We start from the raw sequence: 21,115 nt of genomic DNA on the forward strand, positions 1-21,115 counted from the left end.
GTTAGGCTCTCCTGTAAACACAGATCTCTCAGGGACCAGTTTTATCCCGACCCCTCCCCTCTGGTTCAAGCCCACAACATTAGTCACACCCATCGGAGACCTTCCAGCCACTGCAGAGACACAACTCGAGGCGAGCACTGGTGTGAAAATGAGTAACTGTTTGTGTGAGTTGGTGGGTGGGTTCATTTATTTGTATCCTTCATTCTCTCTAAAAAAAGATGGTCTCCTTTAGATGTTGATTGTTCCTAACTTCACATGACCCACCTTTGTAGCACTGTTTGTGATTTAAGTGTCATTTAGCGGCATGGTAAGGTTTGAAAAATGCCTTGCAGAGCTCTAGAAGGGAGCTGCAGGTGTATGAGTCACAAAAACAGCAAAATGTATGTTTAATAAGTCAAACAAAGAGCAACCGAAGATACAGGTGAGAAGTAACTGGCACAGATATAACATTGGATTGGCAGTGGATACCAGCTGTTTTGAGAATTTTTTTCCATTAAATTGTTGCCCACCATTTGATTTTGTCTACCCGCTGTATGTTAGAAAACAAACAATCTTGGAAGTCAAACAAACTACACAACAAGTTCAGGATCAGGCCATAATCTATGTTTTTAAACAAATACTTCTGGCATTGTGAACTGTGTATGGCAGGAATGACTGGCTGTTTTGTTGGTGAAATATATATATAGATGTACTTCAGTATTTTTAGCTGTGGAATATTTCCAGAGGATGGCTTCTCTTTTCAGCAATACCATACTTGACATTAATACAGTTTGACATCAATATTTGCAGAACTGTCCAGAACAACCAAAGTCTGTCTCCGACCAGCCACTGAGCAGTGTCAGTGGTGCAGCAGAAGCCGGGGGAGGAAGCACAAGATTAAAGGTTCCTCTCATGCGGATTCATAAACATCTGCAAGAATGGAAATCGAACTGAATCTCTGTTCTCAGGTTCTGGGCTTCCGTTTATGACTATTAGTCAGCTGTTTCCTTTAGTGCATCTTATGTTATATTTCAGGTTTGTCTCAAGCAGGGGTGGAGATAGAACAGCCTGTTGACTTAATTTTTTTTTTTTAATGAGATACTATTTTAAAGATTAGTTTTAAAGGGCAACACCACCAATATTACATATGAAGCCCAGTTTACTTGTCATGGTGAGTATCACCCAGCCTGTGACACCAGCAGTGTCATGTATTTTTGTCGTTGTCAAGTGGGAAAAAATAACCCTGATGACATCATAGTGATGTCAGCATGGTTATCTCAGTTTGGAGCTTGCGACTTTTTATTTTAGTTTATACACAGAAGGCCTGCATTGCATAGTGTATGTGTGGAATTTGAAAGACATGGACGTTTATCAAACAGGGAGGATCTAAAAGCCGCTTTCAAATTGCATTATGGGAAGTGTAGGAAGGAGAACTTTTTGGGGTGTGAGTTGTGCTAGGGACTAAAAATCAGGATATCTTGGCCTCTGCTACTTTAATTTCCACTCTCTTTTTTCAAAGTATGTTTCTCACAAGTTTTTCAACTTTATTTAAATTGCTGGATTATCCGTTAGATTAAATGGCCATCATCAAAGGTCTAATGTGGAACCTTGAACATAATATTTCAATATGAATATCACCCATAATCTCTCTCCAATTAAGCAATGTTCTTCAAAATTGTGATCTTTTTCTTCTCAGTAAATTTCATCAGATTGCTGTTCAGAATATAAGTGCAAACTTCGCTGGCTTTCCTCCTGACTGTAACAGGAAAATCTAATGTAGGCTGCTTTAACAATGGCTTTTCCAGAAGTAGTTAAATGGCCCACTTTGTCAAGAATTTACCAAAATTAATTACTGATTTAAGAGTGTATTCAAAAATGTGTCAGTGTCCAATCAGAGTAGGAAGTCCTCGTTTTTAGCAATTTTTACTGTAAGGATATCTGTCAACACAGATACAGCATTTTATGACACTGATGAGGAAACTGTATATCATGAGGGTAAGTCACATCTGGCTGATAACTGATCCTATTAATTGGGTCAGCAAAGTGCAGTGACAGCAATGATGTGGTAAAAAGAAGAATTTCCACAATGGCTGTCAATCAAAAACAACAGCAGACACAGGTGTTACCCGCCAGTCGCAGAGTTTATTCTTTTAAATATACATAGACTTTTTCCCCATATTAAATACCCCACCACCCTCCCCTCCCTCATCATCCCTCCCGCCTCCCATTTCTTCCCTCACTCTCAATTCTCCGCTTTCTCTGTTCCCCCCTCCAGAGAGAAAGCTCGTCCAGCTGAAAAACACACTCTACTTTGTGCAGCATATTGCTTTTTAAGACATTTGCGAAAACATAAATTAAAAATACTACAGCTTGTTGTTTTTTTTCATTTTCTGCTCCAACATCAGACTGTTCTGAACAGAATCTAAAAAAAAAATGAAAAAGAAACAGCACAGTGTCCCTCAGTCTGGCTACATAAAATGAACTGGATTCCCCTGTTTTTTATGACATGGTATGACCCACCAGGTTTGAAGTGAACACAGTGGTATGTACCATGAAAAATGTATTCTTCAACTGATGTCCTGAGTTTGGTCAAATCATGTCAGTGTGTGTTTTCTTTTAAATGATAAGACATCCACGATCAAGATGGCCGACTACGTTTCAGCCTTCGCTTTCACTAGTGTTGGTGTCTCTGCTCCTCTCCTCTCTGCTGGTCAGAAAGTGTGTGAAAAGTGTGGAGGGAGGGTGATCATTTTAATCCCCTCACAATCAGGGATGTGCTTCTTGTTTTGTGGCCTTTGTCAAACTGAAAGTGGAGATGTTTGGTCCGATGAGGCGGCTGGAGCTGCAGGCAGAGTGAAGGACAGTGTGATACGGCACTAGAGGAAAATTCAGGTGTTTAAGTCACAAGGCATGCATGTTAACACTGAACTCAGAGAGTCGCCACCAGAAGTGTTGACGTGTGGAGTATTTGCTGTGTGTGTGTTTGCACAGATGAACGTGGTGTAAAAGTCCTGCTTCTGCCTGCATGAATACTGGGCTGCTCCAACACTAATATTTCTTCTATTTTTTTCAGAGAAAGGAAGATACAAGTATGGCGTGTTTGACAGAGTGGTTTTGGTTTTGACGTTCAATGGAGAATAAATGCGTAAAGAAGCAGGGCTTTTACCGCCACCGACGCTGTGTCATGTGTGCACCTGTGTCTTGTGTGCATGTGGCGTGTCTCATCAAGTCTCATCAAGTTTTGTGTCCATCATTCTAGCAGTCTGTCCGTTTCCCTCCCTCCTTCTTTAGGAAGCACTGGAGGGGACAAAGAAGTCAAGCTGGGGTCACACGCGGGGGGAGTATTTAGGGTTTCTTGGCACCTCGGTGAAAGATTTCAGCTCATAAGGGATCCCTGTGTCCACTTCGATGGATTTGCGGGAGAATAGCAGCCGGATATCATTGTGCAAGTAGATCTTCCCAGATTTGGAGCTCTGGAATCTGAGAAACCCAGATCCAAAAAAATGTGTTAGCAAAACACTCTTTTCTTTCTTCAACTTCAAGTACATGTAAGAGTTCGCTAGTATTCGAAGAAGAAATTGCAAAGGCATTGCATTACTTTTCCAGAAAACACAACACAGGCTAATAAAGCAGAATTTAAAAATCACCTCAGCTGTAAAAAGTAATGCAGCCACAGTCATACCTGAGATGTATCAGGTAGCAGAGAATCTTCTTCCTGTCTAGCACTCCGCCCCCTGGAGACGCCTCGCCTTTCCCTTCAACCCCCTCCTCTACAGGCACCAGGAAGATGCGGTGGCGCAGGAAGGTCATGTGATTGACGGGCATGTCGCCAAAGTTGTAGGTCACCAGGAACATCTTCACCACAGTTTTGTTGGGGTTAAATAAGGTCTGAGAACAGATGTCAGAGCAAAGTCAGCATCACAAACCACAAAAAAAAAAAACTGCACATAGTTTCACCCTTGCAATGACAAGCGCATAACCCTTAATTATAGTATGAATGTCATGATATCAACATATTCCGTGTCATCATATTATCAAATGTTATGGTAGCAATGAAAGCATGAAGAAAAAACAACTCACCACTTGAATGGTCCCTGCTTTGGGTATGCTGTATCCTTTCTTTCCAAGAGGCTCGAGGGATATTACCCCCTGTGAGGGAGAGAGACAGAGACATGACACTGATTAAATGCCCTCAATCACTCATGGCTAAATAACTCTAACTCTTTGGTATATTTTAATAGCTGTGAACTTCTACATCAGGTTCATGATCTGGATTAAATATGTTCAAGTGAAGCTTCTAGGAAGCACCAGTATGACAGCAGCATTACAATGCTAATTTTCCTTTTCTGGTTTGATCCACCAATGAGACACATCTGTATAGGTTATGCATGTAAAACCAAGTCATAATCAAAACCACACAACACACACAAAAAAAAATAAAAATAAAAGTGGACTAACTCTAAAATAACTACATCAAGCTGCAGTAACAAAGGCAGCTTCACGGGGAGTTATGTTAAATGTCAATTAACGGTTCAAAGGACTGAACTAAAAGAGGCCTGACATTCACCACTTTTATACACAAAAATTCAAAGTCAACATGAGGCATGAAGCTCAGAAAGTGAAAACAGCTGGTTTCCACATGGTCCAGTGTAACAGCAGACACAGTTCAAGACTTCTTGTAAATAGGACTAAAGTTGTGTACGTGTTAATGGTGGTCCCACCTTATTGAGGATCATATGTTTTATGATTATATATAAATATTATGAATATGTAGTATTCATTGCTGATGTGGACAGATGAGGGAAAAGGCTTTGCGATATACGCATGAAAGGAAAAGCAGGCCACATATTTTTTTTACATCTGGTTCTGAGGAAGCAAGCCAACATCAATCTTGTTGAAGCCAATTCTATATTTGTTATTGTTTTGGGAAGTTGTTCCGATCTCTACGTTTGCTTTGTTTTTCTTTCAGTGAGTGCATTTCCTTCAGGCTATCAAACAAACTACCTGTAATGTGCAATAAACAGCGTTGTTTTTTTTTGTTCGGTTTATTGTTTGTGCTTGACGAAGCGTGCACACAACCACGCACAAACACACACTATCTTTGCAGACACACACTGACACTGACCAGGAAGGGTGAGGGCGCACTGTGCTCTGAGATGTCGTAGTACGTAACCTGCACAGGCAGGGTGACGTGCTGTGGGCAATAAGAGCCGCTGGCACCGATCTCCGCCGTGAAGCCTTCGATCCGGCCTGATGGGGAGAATCGTCCCTTCAGTATAGACTCCTGGAATGCACAAGAGGAAGAGAAGAGGGTACGCAGTCGTGAACAGGAGCCATTTAAAACTGTTTGTACTATAAAACCTCGGGTTCATTCAGGACATGGTTTACTGCTGCACTCTGAGTCAGGTTTGGCCATAGAATCAGAGAAATGCCCTACTTTGACTGTGAAATCCATAAAAGAACCTTATTTTCTGTATTTATCTTAATTGAAAGCAAAGTAGCTTTGAACACTGAAATAAATTATGCATCTGCAGGTAAACAACATTGAGAGGCATGAAGAATATATTTTGAAAGCATTAAATTGTGAACAAACATTATTATAAATTATTATACCCATTTTGCCAATATATTAAGATCCTCTGTCTGAAAGGAAAGTATCTTTGATATGCTAACCATGTCATTTGGGCAATAACTTATTTTCTGCATTTACTGTTCTGATAATCCAGGAGGGAGGCCCAACAACTTGATAAACAGCTCGGTCTGTTTACATCCAGAGGAGCCCAAAATAAGTTTTCAGCATTGGAAAATGTTGTTTTCATAGATATTCAGATAATAACAGCAACAACTTTACAACATGATGTAACCTATTAGAAAAATGTTAATGGTGACAATGGTACCAATTCCATCTTCTGTAGTCCAGTTTAAAAAATAAAAATAAAAAAGACTTAGACGTCTGTTTTATACATTTATGACATACTATATTTTTGAAATAAATCCTTGCACTTTACTTTCCATTATAATTTTACCAGCATTCATAATATAAACGTATAATTGCATTTACAAAAACTGAAGATTATGAACTTTGTAAAGGTAGAATATAGGCTGAGCTGTTTGATTTGATTTGCATTGAATTGTGCGGTGTGCCTAATAAAGTGGCCACAGAGTGTATGTCGTCAAGGAAGAACCAAGACCCCACCTGAACTGGGTTTACATGGGTTAAGGCTTCGCAGCTGGATCAGTTACTACTCCACGGACACCAGCGCCATCATTGACCTGCAGTCACTTGTGTCTCTTAAATTTCTTAAAAATCACGTTTACAATCCTCACCTCAAAGTTGCCGAGTAGTGATCTGCTGATGGAAGATGAGGGCCAGCTGGAGCGTGCGGAGCGGCCGGTGTCTGTGTGTCTGCCGCTGCGCAGCTGCCGACTGAATATGACCACAAGCGCACACACAAAACAGACCGGTGGTTAGTGGTTAAGATTACACTAATTTTGTCTTAACCAACATGTCACATGCCTCTGAGTGTGTCTGAGTATTCAAGTCCAGACACAAAACCCTTTAATTTAGAGTAACATGCAACCGACGCAAACTCCCACCGTCGTTCCCTGTGTTGGCTTTGCTAAAATTTTAATGCTGTTCCCTTTTGAAAATGTGACGGAGCGCTCACCTTTTCAGCCGCAGCCCACTCTTCACCCGTCTCCCTGATCTTGTGCAGTCTGCGGCTGTCTGAACAGGACAAAAAAAAAAAAAAAGAGGAAGTTATTATTTGTTTTTCTCTATTGATACCCTGAATCATGTCAGCACTTAGCTATTCACCAATGACTAACTTGCTTGAAAGGTTAAAAAATGAGATTGTCAATGCACACAAAGAAAACAAAGATTCGCAAAGAATAAATGGGCATGTTTGTTCCTGCGAGACAAATTACTATGTGTAATTGTGTATTTCAGGTGTCCTCTTACTTACTGAGCACTGACTGTTGGATGCACAAACATTCCCCATTTCCAGGCTGCTGTTCAACATAAGGGCCACGCAGCTGTCAGATGACTTATCACTAGCCAAACCTATGCTACCTGCTAGCCATTTGCTAACAGCCAACCTCTCACTCATGGTTAGCTTATTGGTATTAGCTAACTGTCGGTTACACCGGCTCTCTGAAGAGCTTGGAGCTCTTTGTCAGCTTGTCGTCTCATCGTCACACTCGATCAAAACCACTGACGGCATTTTAGAATATCCTCCTGTCTCCCCTTTCTGTGTCCCTAAAATATCTTTTTCTAACCTTTATCTACTGAAGGACCACCTGCGACCGCTTAGCCTTGCTCCTTTTCCTTAACTCTTCCTTTCACTGTCCTCTCTGTCCCTAATTTGTGTCCTTGAGTCTTTCTTACATCTATCTGCTCCTCGCTGTGCTTCCCTCCACGTACACTAAACACCTCTATTCACAATGATCCCACCACTGTATGTATCCTAACAAGTGAACTAGTGAACTCTATTGTCACCATTAGCACACTCCCCGTCCCACAAACCCACACACTCAAAGCTCTTTCTGGCCTCCCAATGTTCAAAAATGGCCAATTCACTTCCAGAACCATTTTTTAAGCCGGACGTATGTACATGTATGTGTGTGTGTGCGTGCGTTTATGTGTGCATGTGTAGACGCAGCACACTCATGTGGGGGAACAATGGACCCTCCCTCAATGGGCTTTATTCTGGAGCTACTCAGCCTGTTCCAGCGTGCCGTGATAATGAGCCGGCCATCACATCATTCTTTCACTTTTACTCGTTCTCTTGGCTTCTCTTTATTTGTGCCTCGGCCTCTTTTCCAGGACTCACAGATGTCTTATCATCAGCCACTGACTGGGAACAGCTATTCCATATTCAAAGTTTTAGAAGCCTTCACGTACGGGGGTGTATATGTTTTCAGTCTAAAAGCACGGTATTTGCATGCAAATGTGCCCGTGCTGTTTTTGGATGTATGCTGCAATAAAGTCACCTAGGGCTTCTTTCTCATTCGAGTTAATTAATGTTGGAAAAACTGTATTACCTGGTCAAGAAAAAAGTCATTTGAAAAGAAGAAAACAGTTTTCCTAAAACCAAGTTTCCTTACTTTGAGTACTTCATGATATAAATAATATTAAGTGCGCAGGGAAAGTATGTTACATCTATAAATTTCAGAGTCTTGCAGTTACTGTCTTGTTTTTACAGCCAAGTTGCTCAGCAGCTTATGTTAGCCATTATCTAAGATAGTGGTTCAACTCTAGGCTGATGCAGCTGTTTTTGGAAACTACATCACTCAAAGCAATTCCCTGAGAGAGATGTATGGTGCATGTTTCTGTATGCATGCAGGCGTGCTGACCTTAGGCCGGTCCCATGCAGAGGGCAGCAGGTGGTTCCAGTAAGGGGCAGCTTTAGCATCAGTGCTGCGACATGAGGCCGGGCCAAGTCCTGGAGCCAGCAGTGACAGCCTGCTTCTCTTAGATGTGGAGGGTCCCTCGTCTTCTGAACACGACTCCCCTGTATCACTCGGGGACAGAAGCCTCTTTTTGGCTGGCCAGTGGCCTCCAGAGGAGAGACGGTGGCCGTTAGTGCTCGGAGTTTTCTCCCAGGAAGCCAGGCCATTAGAGGAGGAGGAGGAAGCAGCCTGGGTGGCACTTCGCTCTGGCGGGGAGGATTCAAGTCCAACTTCCCATTCGGTGGCCTCGCCTGGCTCTTGCAGTTCTGTGTGGTGTGGGGGGGAGAAAGGGCCTGGAGGGCTGGTGGGACTGGCAGGGTTGGGAGTCTCATATGTGGACATTTCATATAAGTAGGGGCTGGGCTGGCCTCCAGATGAGCCATTACTACAGCTCTCATTTCCGGGGCTACCTAGTGAGTAAGTGGGTGTGTGGCCCCCGTTGGGTGCCTCAGTCCTGGCTGAGCCACCGATGGAATGGCCCTGGTCACAAAGATGACCGTGTGGATCACACATTGGGGGGGATTTAGGTGAGAGTGGAGCAAACACATCAGGAATGGGCCTGTCATGATTGTGCTGAGTTGGGCGTCGGGAGGGGTTGTGGCTTGGGGAGAGGGGTGGAGACCTTGGTGACAGTCCCCCCTCTGAGTCTCTGTGCTCCATCTGTGTGCAAGAGTATACAGAACCAGGCCCGCCGGGGCCCATCGCTAACCCCATCCCAACACCTTGAGCTGGGGCTGGCCCACATAGCACTCCTCCCTCCAACACCTCCTTATCTGTGGAGTCCCCGAGGTGGGGGCGCTTATGAGTCAGCTGGGGCTCCTCTAGCCCCCTTTTCACGCCCAACCGGACGGGCCTCTGTTGGGTATCAGTGTGGGATTCTGTGGAGGTAGAAAATCCCCCCAGCTGGGAGAAAATGGAGAGCTGATAGACCTTTTGGAGCCGCAATTCCTCCTGTCCAAAGTGCCTGGGTGCCCCGGGTCTGACCCCAGGGTCTAGGCCCTGTGTTGGGGCTGTGGGTGGAGGCAGGTCCCCCTCCTGGGCTGGAAGCTCTAATGGAGCCTTTTTGTGGGCTAACTCCACGTGAATGTGCCGCATGGTTTCTACGATGGAGGATAAGAGTCTTGACTAAGTTTTGTGCAACAGAGTCAAGTAGGTCCTCACAAGTGCCAGGAAACAGAGCAAGATGTTCCACAGGAATAGGAAGTCCTATAGTTCCTGCTCCGATGTTGTCAAATAGTGTGAATCAGGAAGCTGAGCCGCACAGCACCTGAGAGGAACAAAATATAGTCAGGATAGATTTTCATAAAGTGATTAATGATGGTAGACTGTTTGAGTGATAGAAAACATAAAACGGCATGAAAATTTTCAAATGACCAGTCCTCAACAACAGCGTGAGAATATTCAATGTTGTCTGTAGTTTAGGGTCTTTGGCTTCTAACAATAGTCACTTTTGTTGGATTACAGGACAAATGTTACAACATGTTTGAATAGAATTAATGCAATATAGTATGCAGGTTTTCCTGTCTTTTACAGTTCCCCACATAGCAGAGTACTGACTGACTGTCGTAGACATCCAGCATGAATCACATCAAGCAATAAATCATGTTCATAAACAGTGAGTCAATTCACGTCACTGTATGATGATATGATGCACTGGTACTGCACATGTTCACTTTAGCCAGCTTTTGCCTAGCATGTCCATCCAATTTTTACCTCAGAGGAAGTGCAGGACTTTATAATAAAAATGTTGTTGAAGCTGCAAAGGAATGGTATGGTTTCAACACACTGCCATGACACTTAAAATTAGATGACTGTAACGTCATGATTTCACTACATCACGGTGTTATCTGAACAAGGCATAGATGGTACATCTTTTCTGCCATCAGAACATATTCTTGCCACAAAAAGGAAAAGGAGGAAGGAGGAAATCAGGCACTTATATTTCTAGCTTGACTTAACATAAAATATTAACACTACTAAGGACCTCTCATCTCTAAAACAATATAAAAAGCTCTTTGCATTTACTGCATTAATGGGCCCATATACATAAAACAATTTAAGTAAGGCATAAGCCTAATTTGTATCCTGGCTAATTGAAGACAATGTCCAACATCAGCATCTCACCTCTGTGCCCGTCCTTGTCTAATCCTGCCCGTGTGGACAACCTGCATCTGGCACAACATCTGGAGGTTGTGTCTAAAATGGCCTACTAAAGGAACCTGTCTATCTCCATGGCAGCTGCCACGAAACAACGCCAACATCCCAAGTTGGGAAATCAGGAAACAGTAAGGACCCCAGAGGAAGCAGGAGTGAAGGAGGTGGGCACGGGAGCTACGACCTGAGGAGAAACAAAAAGGTTGGTGGTCAGTCAGTGAAAAAAGTAAAATGAACAGCATGACAGATATCATAAATTATGAGTCTTAGTACCGATGTGGAATGCACCACAGCAAGAGAACTGAGGACATTCCACTTTTGACTGCATGCCTGTTGAACACCTTGGATACATTTATAAGAATAAAAAAAGTTGATTTGTTTTAATCATTACAAATTTGCATGCAACTTGGTCAGGCCAACTGGTTTGTTTGTTTAAGAAACACATTTAATATTGAACGGTGTGCAAAAGTGACTTAGAAATCTTAAAATCCCAAACACTTACCAGAGGGGCGGAGCGTCAGCGATGCACGAGGCTCTTGAGAGGAAATGTTTCTGAACAGGAATCTGAAGTAGCTGTATTGGGGCTCTTTCTGTGATTGGCTGATAGCCAGACACGCTCTCCTTGGTCACCTGGTCAAAGGGTGTGGCACAGTGTGGCATCATGACAGGGTCATTCCACCCAGAATCCCTGAAGAGACAGAAAGCCATGGAAACATACCAAAACAGTGGTCAGTGGATTGCTTTTCCTTTACCGCCTGCAAATACACACACACACACACACACTGACAGATAAACCGATGTACACACTCAAAATTATGGCAAAGAAAGCCACAGGAACACACATGCATCCCCATACCAAGGTATACCTGAACAGACCGATGAGGCACATATTGTGCAAACACAGCAAGTTTAGTAGTCAATATTTAAATCTGTGACTGAGCGAAGAAAAGACAAACGTATCAAATAATAAATTCCCTTATCATGTTAGTATTCAAAGATTCAACTAGGGAAGAAATTTTACTCTGATCTTTTATTGTTTTTCATAACCAAAGAACCCAAACACCTCGGGCTGACGATCAAACATGGATTAGCAGCGAGTTGATATTTCCAGTTCTAACTTGGCACTAAATGGTCCAAGGCCAAGAGAAGCGGGACGTTTCCCGACCCACTTGGACCAGAACTTGGGAATGTGGAGAAGGGGGGGGGGGTCGCAGTGAGCAGTCGCCACGGCAACCAGTAGCCTAGGGATAACGGCTCCTTTGTGCTTGGCCACAAAGAGGGAGAAAGAGAAAGCAGAGCTAGAGAGAGAGTGGATGGTGGGGGGTGCTGGGGGGCAGGGAAGGGCAGCAAAGATGCTCCTCCAAGAAAAAATCTACAAACACAACAAAATGGCGGTGTGTACAACCACCGAAAAAATGTCAACACACTGTGAGGCTGACGTTCTGATAACCTAAAGAAGGCCAAAGAATTTGCTCACACATTTCATCAAAAGCTTTGAAAATAGCCAAGAAAGTTAATGTGCCTAAAACCCTGCTGGCACCCATATGCACCAGTAAAGAAGACAGTCCGTTCCCACATTGCAGCAACCAGTAACTGCCCTGTCTTGTATTTCCTTTTGAACCACTGTGACGAAGCAGTGATTATAATGTGCAAAGAAGTGATGACATAGGCTAAAAGATCAAGCAAGAGGAAAGAATAGACCGGTGAGAAAAATGAAGCCGTTAACTTAAGTTGTTTATGGGGTATTTTCCACTAGATTGAAACACACATTAAATGTATCCGCTGGTGGAAGTGCACGGGATGTTAATAAAATCCCCAGATTGCTATTCAATAATTCATTCAAAAATGTAATGATCACACAAGGTAAGTGATACACTGGGTATTAGTGGCTTCTAGGTGACTTGCAGCAGTATTAACATTGGTTGGCTGACAAATTATACGTGCATGTACTGTGTTTCACATCTTTTCTCAAACCTAATTCTCCATTCAGTCAGGAAAATAGCATCTTCACAAGAAGGGAAGGTTCATCAGTCAAAGATGACAAGAGTAAGAGGGCTCTAGACCTAAAACTGTCCTCCCATATACATTATAACCTGATTATATACAACGACAGCAAAATGGTATATCATCAGGTAATTATGTTTTGTCAGGAGTGAAGCCTTTGTCACCTGTAATTACTCACATGACATATGGTCTATATGCAGTCACACAACGCTACCTTTGGGAACACCCAGGTGGCCAAGACTCACACACAAACACGAGCCTCTCTCCCAAAATTCATAACAAAGCACTTCACAGTCGTCCACAACATATATTTTTGAACAACCAAAGATGGCTTACTTTACACCACACAAAAAAACAAAAAAACCCCACAATCTGAAATACATGTTTGTATTCTCAGGAGCTAAATGCCATGAAATTGCCACTGCTGTAACTGATTGTTTTCTTATTGGAGTTATACTAATTTGAACACGAGGGTACATAGAAATGCCTCTATAGGTTCTAAAAAATATATAAGAGTCACATATCAACGACAGCCCAGGCCAGGAAATTTGGAGGAAAAATGCTGCAAAACAGGACGTGATTATTTTTCTGATATTTCTGAGGGTGGGGGACACTCTAGGGTGAAACCACAACTGCCCCAGTCAAACAGGGAGATCTGGTTAATTTCATTTGCAAGTCAAAAAGACAAGATAGGTAGCATGACTTGCATATCGGAGTTCAGTCAACACAATGCAAGGAATCTTGGTGTCCCCCTGAAGACAGGTGAAGGCTCCAGGGAAACATCCCAGGGGCGGCCCGGGGGGTGGAGGATGAGGAAAGAATGAGAGAGGAGTCAGCAATGAGTATTTATAGTCATCGCCTATGTTAAAGGTCACTGGGAGTTCTCAAGGGCTCTGTGCTAGGTCCCACTTGATTTCTGACCTCATTTTGAGCTAGCTGAGCCAGAAGCTATCAGAGGCTGCCCAACCCTCTACAGGTTTGATCCAGGAGCAAACAGAGGAGTAGAAACACTCTGGCTTAACCCCAAGAAAGGCTTCAGGTTGCGGGGCGTGTGTGCCTGCTCAGACTTGAGAACTTAAAAACTCTGTTACTACACGGCTTAACGCTGTTGTGATTTTAATACACTAACACTCGCACCTGCCCTGTTTGACAATGTTCCCATATTCACCTCTAATCTACTTGTACAATCTGATCTGTGTAAAATACACGTGACCTGTGCACACTCACCAAGTGTGCCAGTGACAAAACATCGTAAGTTTGTAAATCTGTTAGCGCCAAAAGCAAAACCGTGACAACTCTGCAAACAGTTATTCCAGGTTTGCAAGCCTACATTTTCAGTGAACCAATTTCACCACAATGGGTAAATAAAACACATTTTATCTTCTTCATCTACATAAAAACATTACATTTTTCCTTTAAAAGCTGTTATTAAGAGCCATTGCTGTATTAAAAAAAATAATTACACTCAAAATTAATCTCACAATTCCTTGATTGAACGCTGCTTACATGAAGTATGAAGATGTTGCACATCATTGGCAGGCCAAGTGTAATCTCGATATAACATCTGCAGCATCTGTGGAAGTGGGGGAGCAAGCAATCACTCACAAAGAGACAGAGTGAGGGCAGAAATGGTGAGATGACAGGGAAAGGAATGAGCAACCCCTGACAAGAATGAAGCAGGCAGATGGAGAGGGAGAGGGAGAGATTACAGCCTAGCCAAAGACCTTGAGGAAGGTGTAAATACGGCAGGAGCAAGTACAACTCCCCAGTGTCAGGGCCAACTCACAGCGCTCACGGCTACATTGCATAAACCAGTCGTTGAATTAGCTCATAGCCTTAAAATGAAGCTCCACCAAATGGCAACCCTGTCTTCATATCAGTGAACCTTTTCAGACTAAAAAAAATCCAGAAACCACTTCTGAACATGTTTCTTGAAAATGATGCCATGGGCAAAAAAGCTGCAAAATGCAGGGCTGCACTGTGAAATGTGACTGTACTCAGAAAACAGTATTTAGTAAAATGATCAGACTTTACATAGTACATTGTCTGATTAAAAGGCTGAAAAATATTTTAATTGGAAAGACACACATACACATATAAAATTGAGCTATTTCTGTTTTACTCAGTCAAATTTTAGATTTGTTTAATTTGCATGCATAAAGGTAAAGGAAGTACAGTGTGTGTGGGTGAAACAAAGACACATGAAGAAACGTATGGAAAAACAATAATAGAGGCTGTTTGGGTGCAGAAACCCAATGAAATGATGATTCAGTAAGGTGGTTAACAGGACCATGACAAAATACATTAAACAATGGTTCAGTTTACTTTGGCCCAGATATAGATCTGGATTAAACAGAGAATAGACTGAGTCATGCTGGCAGAAACATTCAAATGGAATTAGCCCATAATCAAACCTGGGAAATGTCTGTCCGATAGAAAAAAGCTTAGGACAACAATAGGAAAATGAGATGGGGCAGTGAGGGGAGATCCTGCAGATATAAACTGCTAGGATCCAGAGCGGAAAATAAGGACAATTACTATTCTGGCAATCATAACATTAAGGTAACTGTTCAGAAAACCTTTTTTTTACTTACTTTCACCACTTGATTTTGTTTACTAAATGCTATTGTAGACTAAACCTAAAAGCTAAAGTGCAAGTTTCACTAGGACATCCCAACCTCCGCATCAAGAAACACTACCACTCTAACTCACAGTCATGTATAAGCACTGAGGTCAGTACCTTTGACTTGTGACATGCCTGCTGTGGAGCTCAAACGTGGTCATATGATGAACGGAGGATATTTTGAGGCTGAGATGTGTTGGTTCCTTTAGGCCAAGAAAGACTGTGGTCAAGAGGTCAAAGGCCAACAGTCTTGTGTCAGATGACTTAGAGCACATCAAAAAGGCCCAGAGGCATTTCATTTCATCGTCATGAGAGAGGTGATGTTAGGGCTGGTGGTAAAGCACTAACACGAAGGCAAACAAGGTGCCGATCCACATGTAGCTAATGCTGGGTTAGTTCCACTGAGCAGTTGCAGTCTGCTCGTTAGACTGAGATACCCATCAGTCATTGGGGCAACTGGACCAACACTGTGGTTAACAAAAACATCTGCAAAACAGACAAAAGTTCACTTAAGACCCAGTGACTCCCGGGAAACTCGGGTGGAACGAAACACGTGAGTGCGCGCGCGCACACACACAGACACGAAATTCAAAGCACCGTCATTTTATTTAATCAATTAAAAAAATTAAAAATGTAACAAAGGAGAAATAGAGCGAACTACTAGAATTACTCTTGACGTGGGTTTGTTTACAGTCGTCATCAGAAATGCACCAAATACAGCCACTGTATATTTCAGATATTTTACTGCATGCTCTTTGACAATTGCAGCACTCCACCTTTGAGAAATTGTCTACGGGTGAAGAGCAGCTGCTCTGTTTACAGCAGTCTGAATTTTACGAGGATTTGCCTGCCCCCTCACTGGTTTGGAGTAGCTATGCTTTTATTATAATACAAAGATTTTATTCATATTATTTAATGCTTAATACTGGCATGTAGCACTGTAAATCCACAACATTCAAAAGCTAACAGAGTTAAAGACATTAACAGAGTAAAATAAGTGGCCCCTGTGGGAAATTTCAACCTTTTCAACGAAGGTTTTCACACAGTTTTCCTCCCCTTTATGAAATACTTTGATCATAGTAAAAAAAAAGTGTGAATCATTTCAATATCCTAAATTGCCAGGCTGGATAAATGGTCAGGACTAGGTTACCTCATATACCTTGGACACTAACATTGCATGCTCCCTTTGAATTTCTTCCGTATTATTCACTTGCATTCATTCCATCCAATGCAGAGAGAAGTTGGAAACAAAAACATCATCCTGGACAACTGATGGCAAACTTTTGGTGGTCAGTTTGCCGAGAAGCCCCCCTTTAATATGAACATTAGTTAAATGAGAGAAGCAGACATAGACTTCAGACAGACATTGTGCACCAACGCAATGCCACAGTATTCAAAAAGCAGGTTGTTAGTCTGCGCTCATGTTTGTATTTGTCATCCTGAATACATAGCTAATCATTAAGAAACATTCTATTAAATTCCCTTCTTACAAACTGCGATTTACAATAGTATTAGCAAGTGACAAAATAACCTAATAGCCAAATTGTGAACAATGTGTTGTCTAACTGGCTACCAAAGTATCTTACACAGCAGGCAAACTTGACAATAAATACTTCGCCCCAGCTACCCCCCTACAAGAGAGATGGGGGCATTCGTCAGGATTTGGCTTTTGGATGGAGTTATGTTCATCCTGTTATCAATCAGTGACATAGATTTCCAATCAGTGGCATACAGTAAGCTATCATCTTGGATGGGCCTTTTGTAAGGACTCTTGTTTTTAGCTGCTCAGCTGCACTCTGTCCTCCTTGTGTCTTCAGTCTACCCTTCACACCCAGCCTGTTACAGAGGTGTGATAGCATCAGCATGAAGTTAGCAGCCTCCCAAATGCCCCGATTGTCTCATCAGCTTTTAGCAGAACCCCACCCGGGCAACTCCCAGGCTTGTACTGTGCCTGGAGGTTGATAAACACACAGACAAACACTCATACACACACACACTTATGCACACATTCTCCAACACAAAAAAGTTGCTAAGTGCTCCTGCAAACAATCACCTGTTGATTAGATTACAGGAGCCATGTAGAGTTAGGAAATCTGATGAGGCTGTGCACAAGGGGATAGAATGATAGCCGACTGAGTGTGCATGCGTGCGTGTGAGTGTGTGTCTGAGCATCAGACAAAGACAGAAGACAGGAAGTGACAAAGAAAGACAGAAAGTGACAGAAGGAGACGGGTTAGGTCGATTGAAACTGATAAACCTCTGAACAAGACGCACATACAGTGCTCAGGCTGGCGAGTCATGGCAGTCTAAACTAAGCTGGCTCAGTGACATAGTTGCTGAGAACGCTGTTTGACACGGGGTCCCTTTCTGTCTCTCCCTCCCTCTCTCTGTCTGTCTGTATGTCTGCCTGCCTATCTGTCTCTCTGTCTGCCTTTCATCTGGCCATTTAAGGAGACGTTGAGTCACCCGAGCACAGCTGACAATACGACAGGAGCAACATTATTACACTTGACAGCAGGAGAACTTGTGACACTCACCCTCTAAGAAAAGATGGGGTTTATCTCGCTGTCTCACTCTCTGCCTCACTCCTTCCTTCCATTAATTCGTCTGGTGGCTGGAAGGGTGACTCTGCTGCCTTGCATTTCTGTCCTCCTCTAATAATGTCCACTGGGTCAGGCTGGGTCAGTCTCTCTCTTTCGACTCTCTGGTTTGTTGCCTCTCTGTGCTTCCTTCCTCCTGAATAGGTGGTGTTGAGAAAGACACGGTCAAGTCAAGTTGTTCTGCTTCCCTCTGCTTGTTTTGTCAGGAGCCCTCCTCCTCGCCTGCACTAGATTTCTCTCGCTCTCACACACACAGTCTTGTTTTCTTCCTGTCTACCTCTCTCCACCCTCACACATACACAAATCAAAAACCCATCAACAACTCTCACCCCCCACCCATCTCGCTTTTCCCTCCCTCTCCTTGTCTCAAGCTCCCCCCCTGCCCTCGTTCTTCCTTTCTCTCATTCGCGCCCCTCCAAATAATCTTGAATACAAAAGCCACTCCACATGCTAGCATTCCCCCTTTTCTCTCCTCTCATTCCTCCTCTTCCTCACCCTCTCCTCTCTTCCTCTATCTACTCTCAGGCCCCTCCTTCCAACCCTTTCTCGCTGCCCTCGGCCTCTCTCTCTCTGTCTGTGTCTTTCTCTCTCTGTGTTTTCTTTCTGTCGGTTTCCTCTCAGCTGATAGAGCGAGGCATGCTTTGCTCACTCAGCAGTGAAGGCATACAGGGTGGGGGGGGGGTGCTTCTAGCTGATTGGCTAGAGAAAAGGGGGGTCAGCTGTAGTGGCTGAGGTTCTGATTGGCCAGGGGAGGAACTGAAAGGGGGGGAAGAGGCGTGGGGAGCCAAAACTCCGCCCACCTGCTCCTGCTTGGCCTGTTCTGCAGAAGTAGACAACGACCAAGAGCACTTTCCCCAAACTGTGTCTCTGTGTGTGTGCGCGTCTGTGTGTGTGTGTGTTAAATGTGTGTCCTTGAGATCTTTAAGTTTGTTTTGTGTACAGAGTTTTACTTGTGTAATCTCTTCCTGTAGCATGCCAGCCACATACGTGTGTGTGTGTGTGTGTGTGTCAGTTAAAGAACAACAGTTAATAAAGGAGTTAATGCCTCAGAGATTAAAGATGCAAACATCGATGCAATGTACCCTCCCCCTTCCTTTGCTGTCTAATGCACACTCACACACAAAGGCACTGTGTGTGTGTGTGTGTGTGTGTGTGTGTGTGTGTACCATGAACTGTACACAGCGCCTATAGCCTACACAAGCCCACAAAAGCAAAAGGCTTATCTGCTGCTGGAGCGCAGATAGAGAATGAAGTGCATGTGAAAAGTTTATCAGCTGAGTACCAGGAGCAGCCCTCAGCTGTGTGTGTGTTTGTGTGTGTATTTATTCCATCTGTGAGCTAATAAGGAACAGTGTGTTGACTAGGCAAGAACTATTTTGAACAGAGTGGTGTGGTTAGAGTACGCACCGTGCGAGCGAGTGCATCACACACTTGCACTTATGCTCTTTCACCTCACATGCACACACACGCACACACACATTCATTGTGAGTGGAGGTTACACACGTAAAAGGCACTGTGCACAGAACATACTTGAAACTGTCGAGAACACAGTATTTAGCACACAGCTTCGCCCAGCTCTCTTGTTGCAGACACAAACACACGCCTACTGTGATATACATTATCCTTATTTAGGAAAACCAGGGTTGTCTTGCTACCACACGTGTGCTGGTCTAGACAACCCATTAGCATTAGGATGAGTTAGCAAATCACTATTTCATGATGGTGAAACAATGGTTTTGACAACTTACAATGTTCACAAGATGGAATCATTATTTGTGATATATGCCTCAAAAGATGACAAAACTTTAAAAAAAGAAAAAAGGTTTGTCTTCTCTTATGTCCTGTGTTGTCTGTCCCACTCTCTCTTTCAGGTGGATAAAATCACATATAAATAAAAACACCCTTTTTGACACGTTGCCTCTGAATTGTATGTAAAAATATAGTAGCATATAGGAAGGATGTGAAATTAACCTGCAGCCACAGACAAATCTGCACTCTCAGCCTAATTGGGCAAGTAAGCATTTCATTTTCTGTAGCTGGGGAAAGTGGGTGAACAGTATTTTCTATATATAGTTTTTTACTTGGTATTACTTTGGCTGTAATGCTGTTAAACAGTCCACCTTTGTGCATTCATGCATGCATGAATGTATGTAAAGCGGCATCTAACAATTATATTCATGATTTTCCTAAAAAATAGCAAAAAATATAACATTATAACTTCCCTGAGCCCAATCTGACATATTCAAATTGCTTGTTTATTCAGCCAACAGTGTAAGCCCCCCAAAATATTCTTTATATATATATATATATATATATATATATAAAATCACATAGGGCAAATAAAAACATCAAATCCTAACATTTGAGAAGGAATATTGGAAAAATATGCATAACAATTGATTGAAATCATCCGCCAAGTGTTCTCAAAAAGTTGCAGAATAATTTTCTGCTAACTGGCTAATTAATTAATTGCGTCAGTTGAAAATGTGCATACTCAAAGATGGATGCAGTGTGTACAGATTTGTGTGGAAACAAGTGAGCTGTTTTGGTGCGTGTGAATGGTAAAAGTGAGCAGAGATGAGGTTTGAAAAACAAGACACGGCTTCAGCTACGTAACTCCAAATATAGAGATGTGGGGATGGGGGAGAGAGGGGAGGGGGGAGGTAGAAGGCGTACAAGACTGAGACAGCAAGATAGACAGAGGGAGATAAAGTGACGGAGAGACAGATGAGGCAAGATTTCTGTCCTGAAACAGAACCAGCTGCTGCTGTTAACAACAAATCCTGTAAAAACTGTAATAATATGGACTTTCTGCTGGCAAGCAGCACTGTTATTTAGTTTCTGGGTGTTTCAGCGTGCACAAACACACACACACTCACACACTTCTGTCCCTTTAAGAGCCTGCGTCGCCTTCCATATTTGGAAAATAGGGTGTGTCTTCTCTATGAAGACCCTCCTCCATTCAAGGACACGCTGAGTGCAACTGAGGAGAAAGAAGCATTGAAAACACACTCTCACATTCCATCAAACACATGCATTGATGCAATCCCGACTTGACAGCAATGGCAGTGTTTGTTTTGATGTCTGTATGACGACGTTGGGGTTGGATCTCTGGCCATGACGTGTGAAACACTGCGTCTACACATGTAGACATGCGCATACCTTGTTTTTCTAGGCCTCTCGAAGTGACACCAGCTGATTTTTGGGGGGTTTTTACCCACCAGAACCAATCGGCCTTCAAATACTGAAGAGTTTTGATTTGACTCTACCAGCCCAAGACCTCATTGAGTAAAGTGGTTTGTC

At 42.9% G+C, this 21,115-nt stretch overlaps 1 protein-coding gene across 3 annotated transcripts in view; it reads right to left on the minus strand.

The window, feature by feature from the left end:
* Positions 1 to 2,208: 2,208 nt before the first annotated feature.
* Positions 2,209 to 21,115, minus strand: part of LOC121606084 (protein FAM214B) — a 28,638-nt gene continuing 9,731 nt past the window's right edge. Inside the window, exons 2-11 of one of the 3 annotated variants that reach the window (XM_041936221.1) lie at positions 17,749 to 17,947; positions 11,087 to 11,272; positions 10,555 to 10,768; positions 8,335 to 9,697; positions 6,648 to 6,706; positions 6,307 to 6,406; positions 5,105 to 5,263; positions 4,060 to 4,128; positions 3,662 to 3,867; positions 2,209 to 3,459 (exon numbers count right to left, since the gene is read on the minus strand). In XM_041936221.1, the coding sequence (XP_041792155.1) occupies positions 3,306 to 3,459; positions 3,662 to 3,867; positions 4,060 to 4,128; positions 5,105 to 5,263; positions 6,307 to 6,406; positions 6,648 to 6,706; positions 8,335 to 9,525 (1,938 nt within the window). In that variant the 5' untranslated portion in view covers positions 9,526 to 9,697; positions 10,555 to 10,768; positions 11,087 to 11,272; positions 17,749 to 17,947 and the 3' untranslated portion in view covers positions 2,209 to 3,305. Of the gene's footprint in view, positions 3,460 to 3,661; positions 3,868 to 4,059; positions 4,129 to 5,104; positions 5,264 to 6,306; positions 6,407 to 6,647; positions 6,707 to 8,334; positions 9,698 to 10,554; positions 10,769 to 11,086; positions 11,273 to 17,748; positions 18,090 to 21,115 lie in introns of those variants that run through there. The other 2 variants (XM_041936220.1, XM_041936222.1) reach the window with 2 other exon arrangements.

Source organism: Chelmon rostratus, chromosome 5 (assembly GCF_017976325.1).
Source record: "Chelmon rostratus isolate fCheRos1 chromosome 5, fCheRos1.pri, whole genome shotgun sequence".
In the NCBI taxonomy this organism is placed as follows: Eukaryota; Metazoa; Chordata; class Actinopteri; order Chaetodontiformes; family Chaetodontidae; genus Chelmon; species Chelmon rostratus.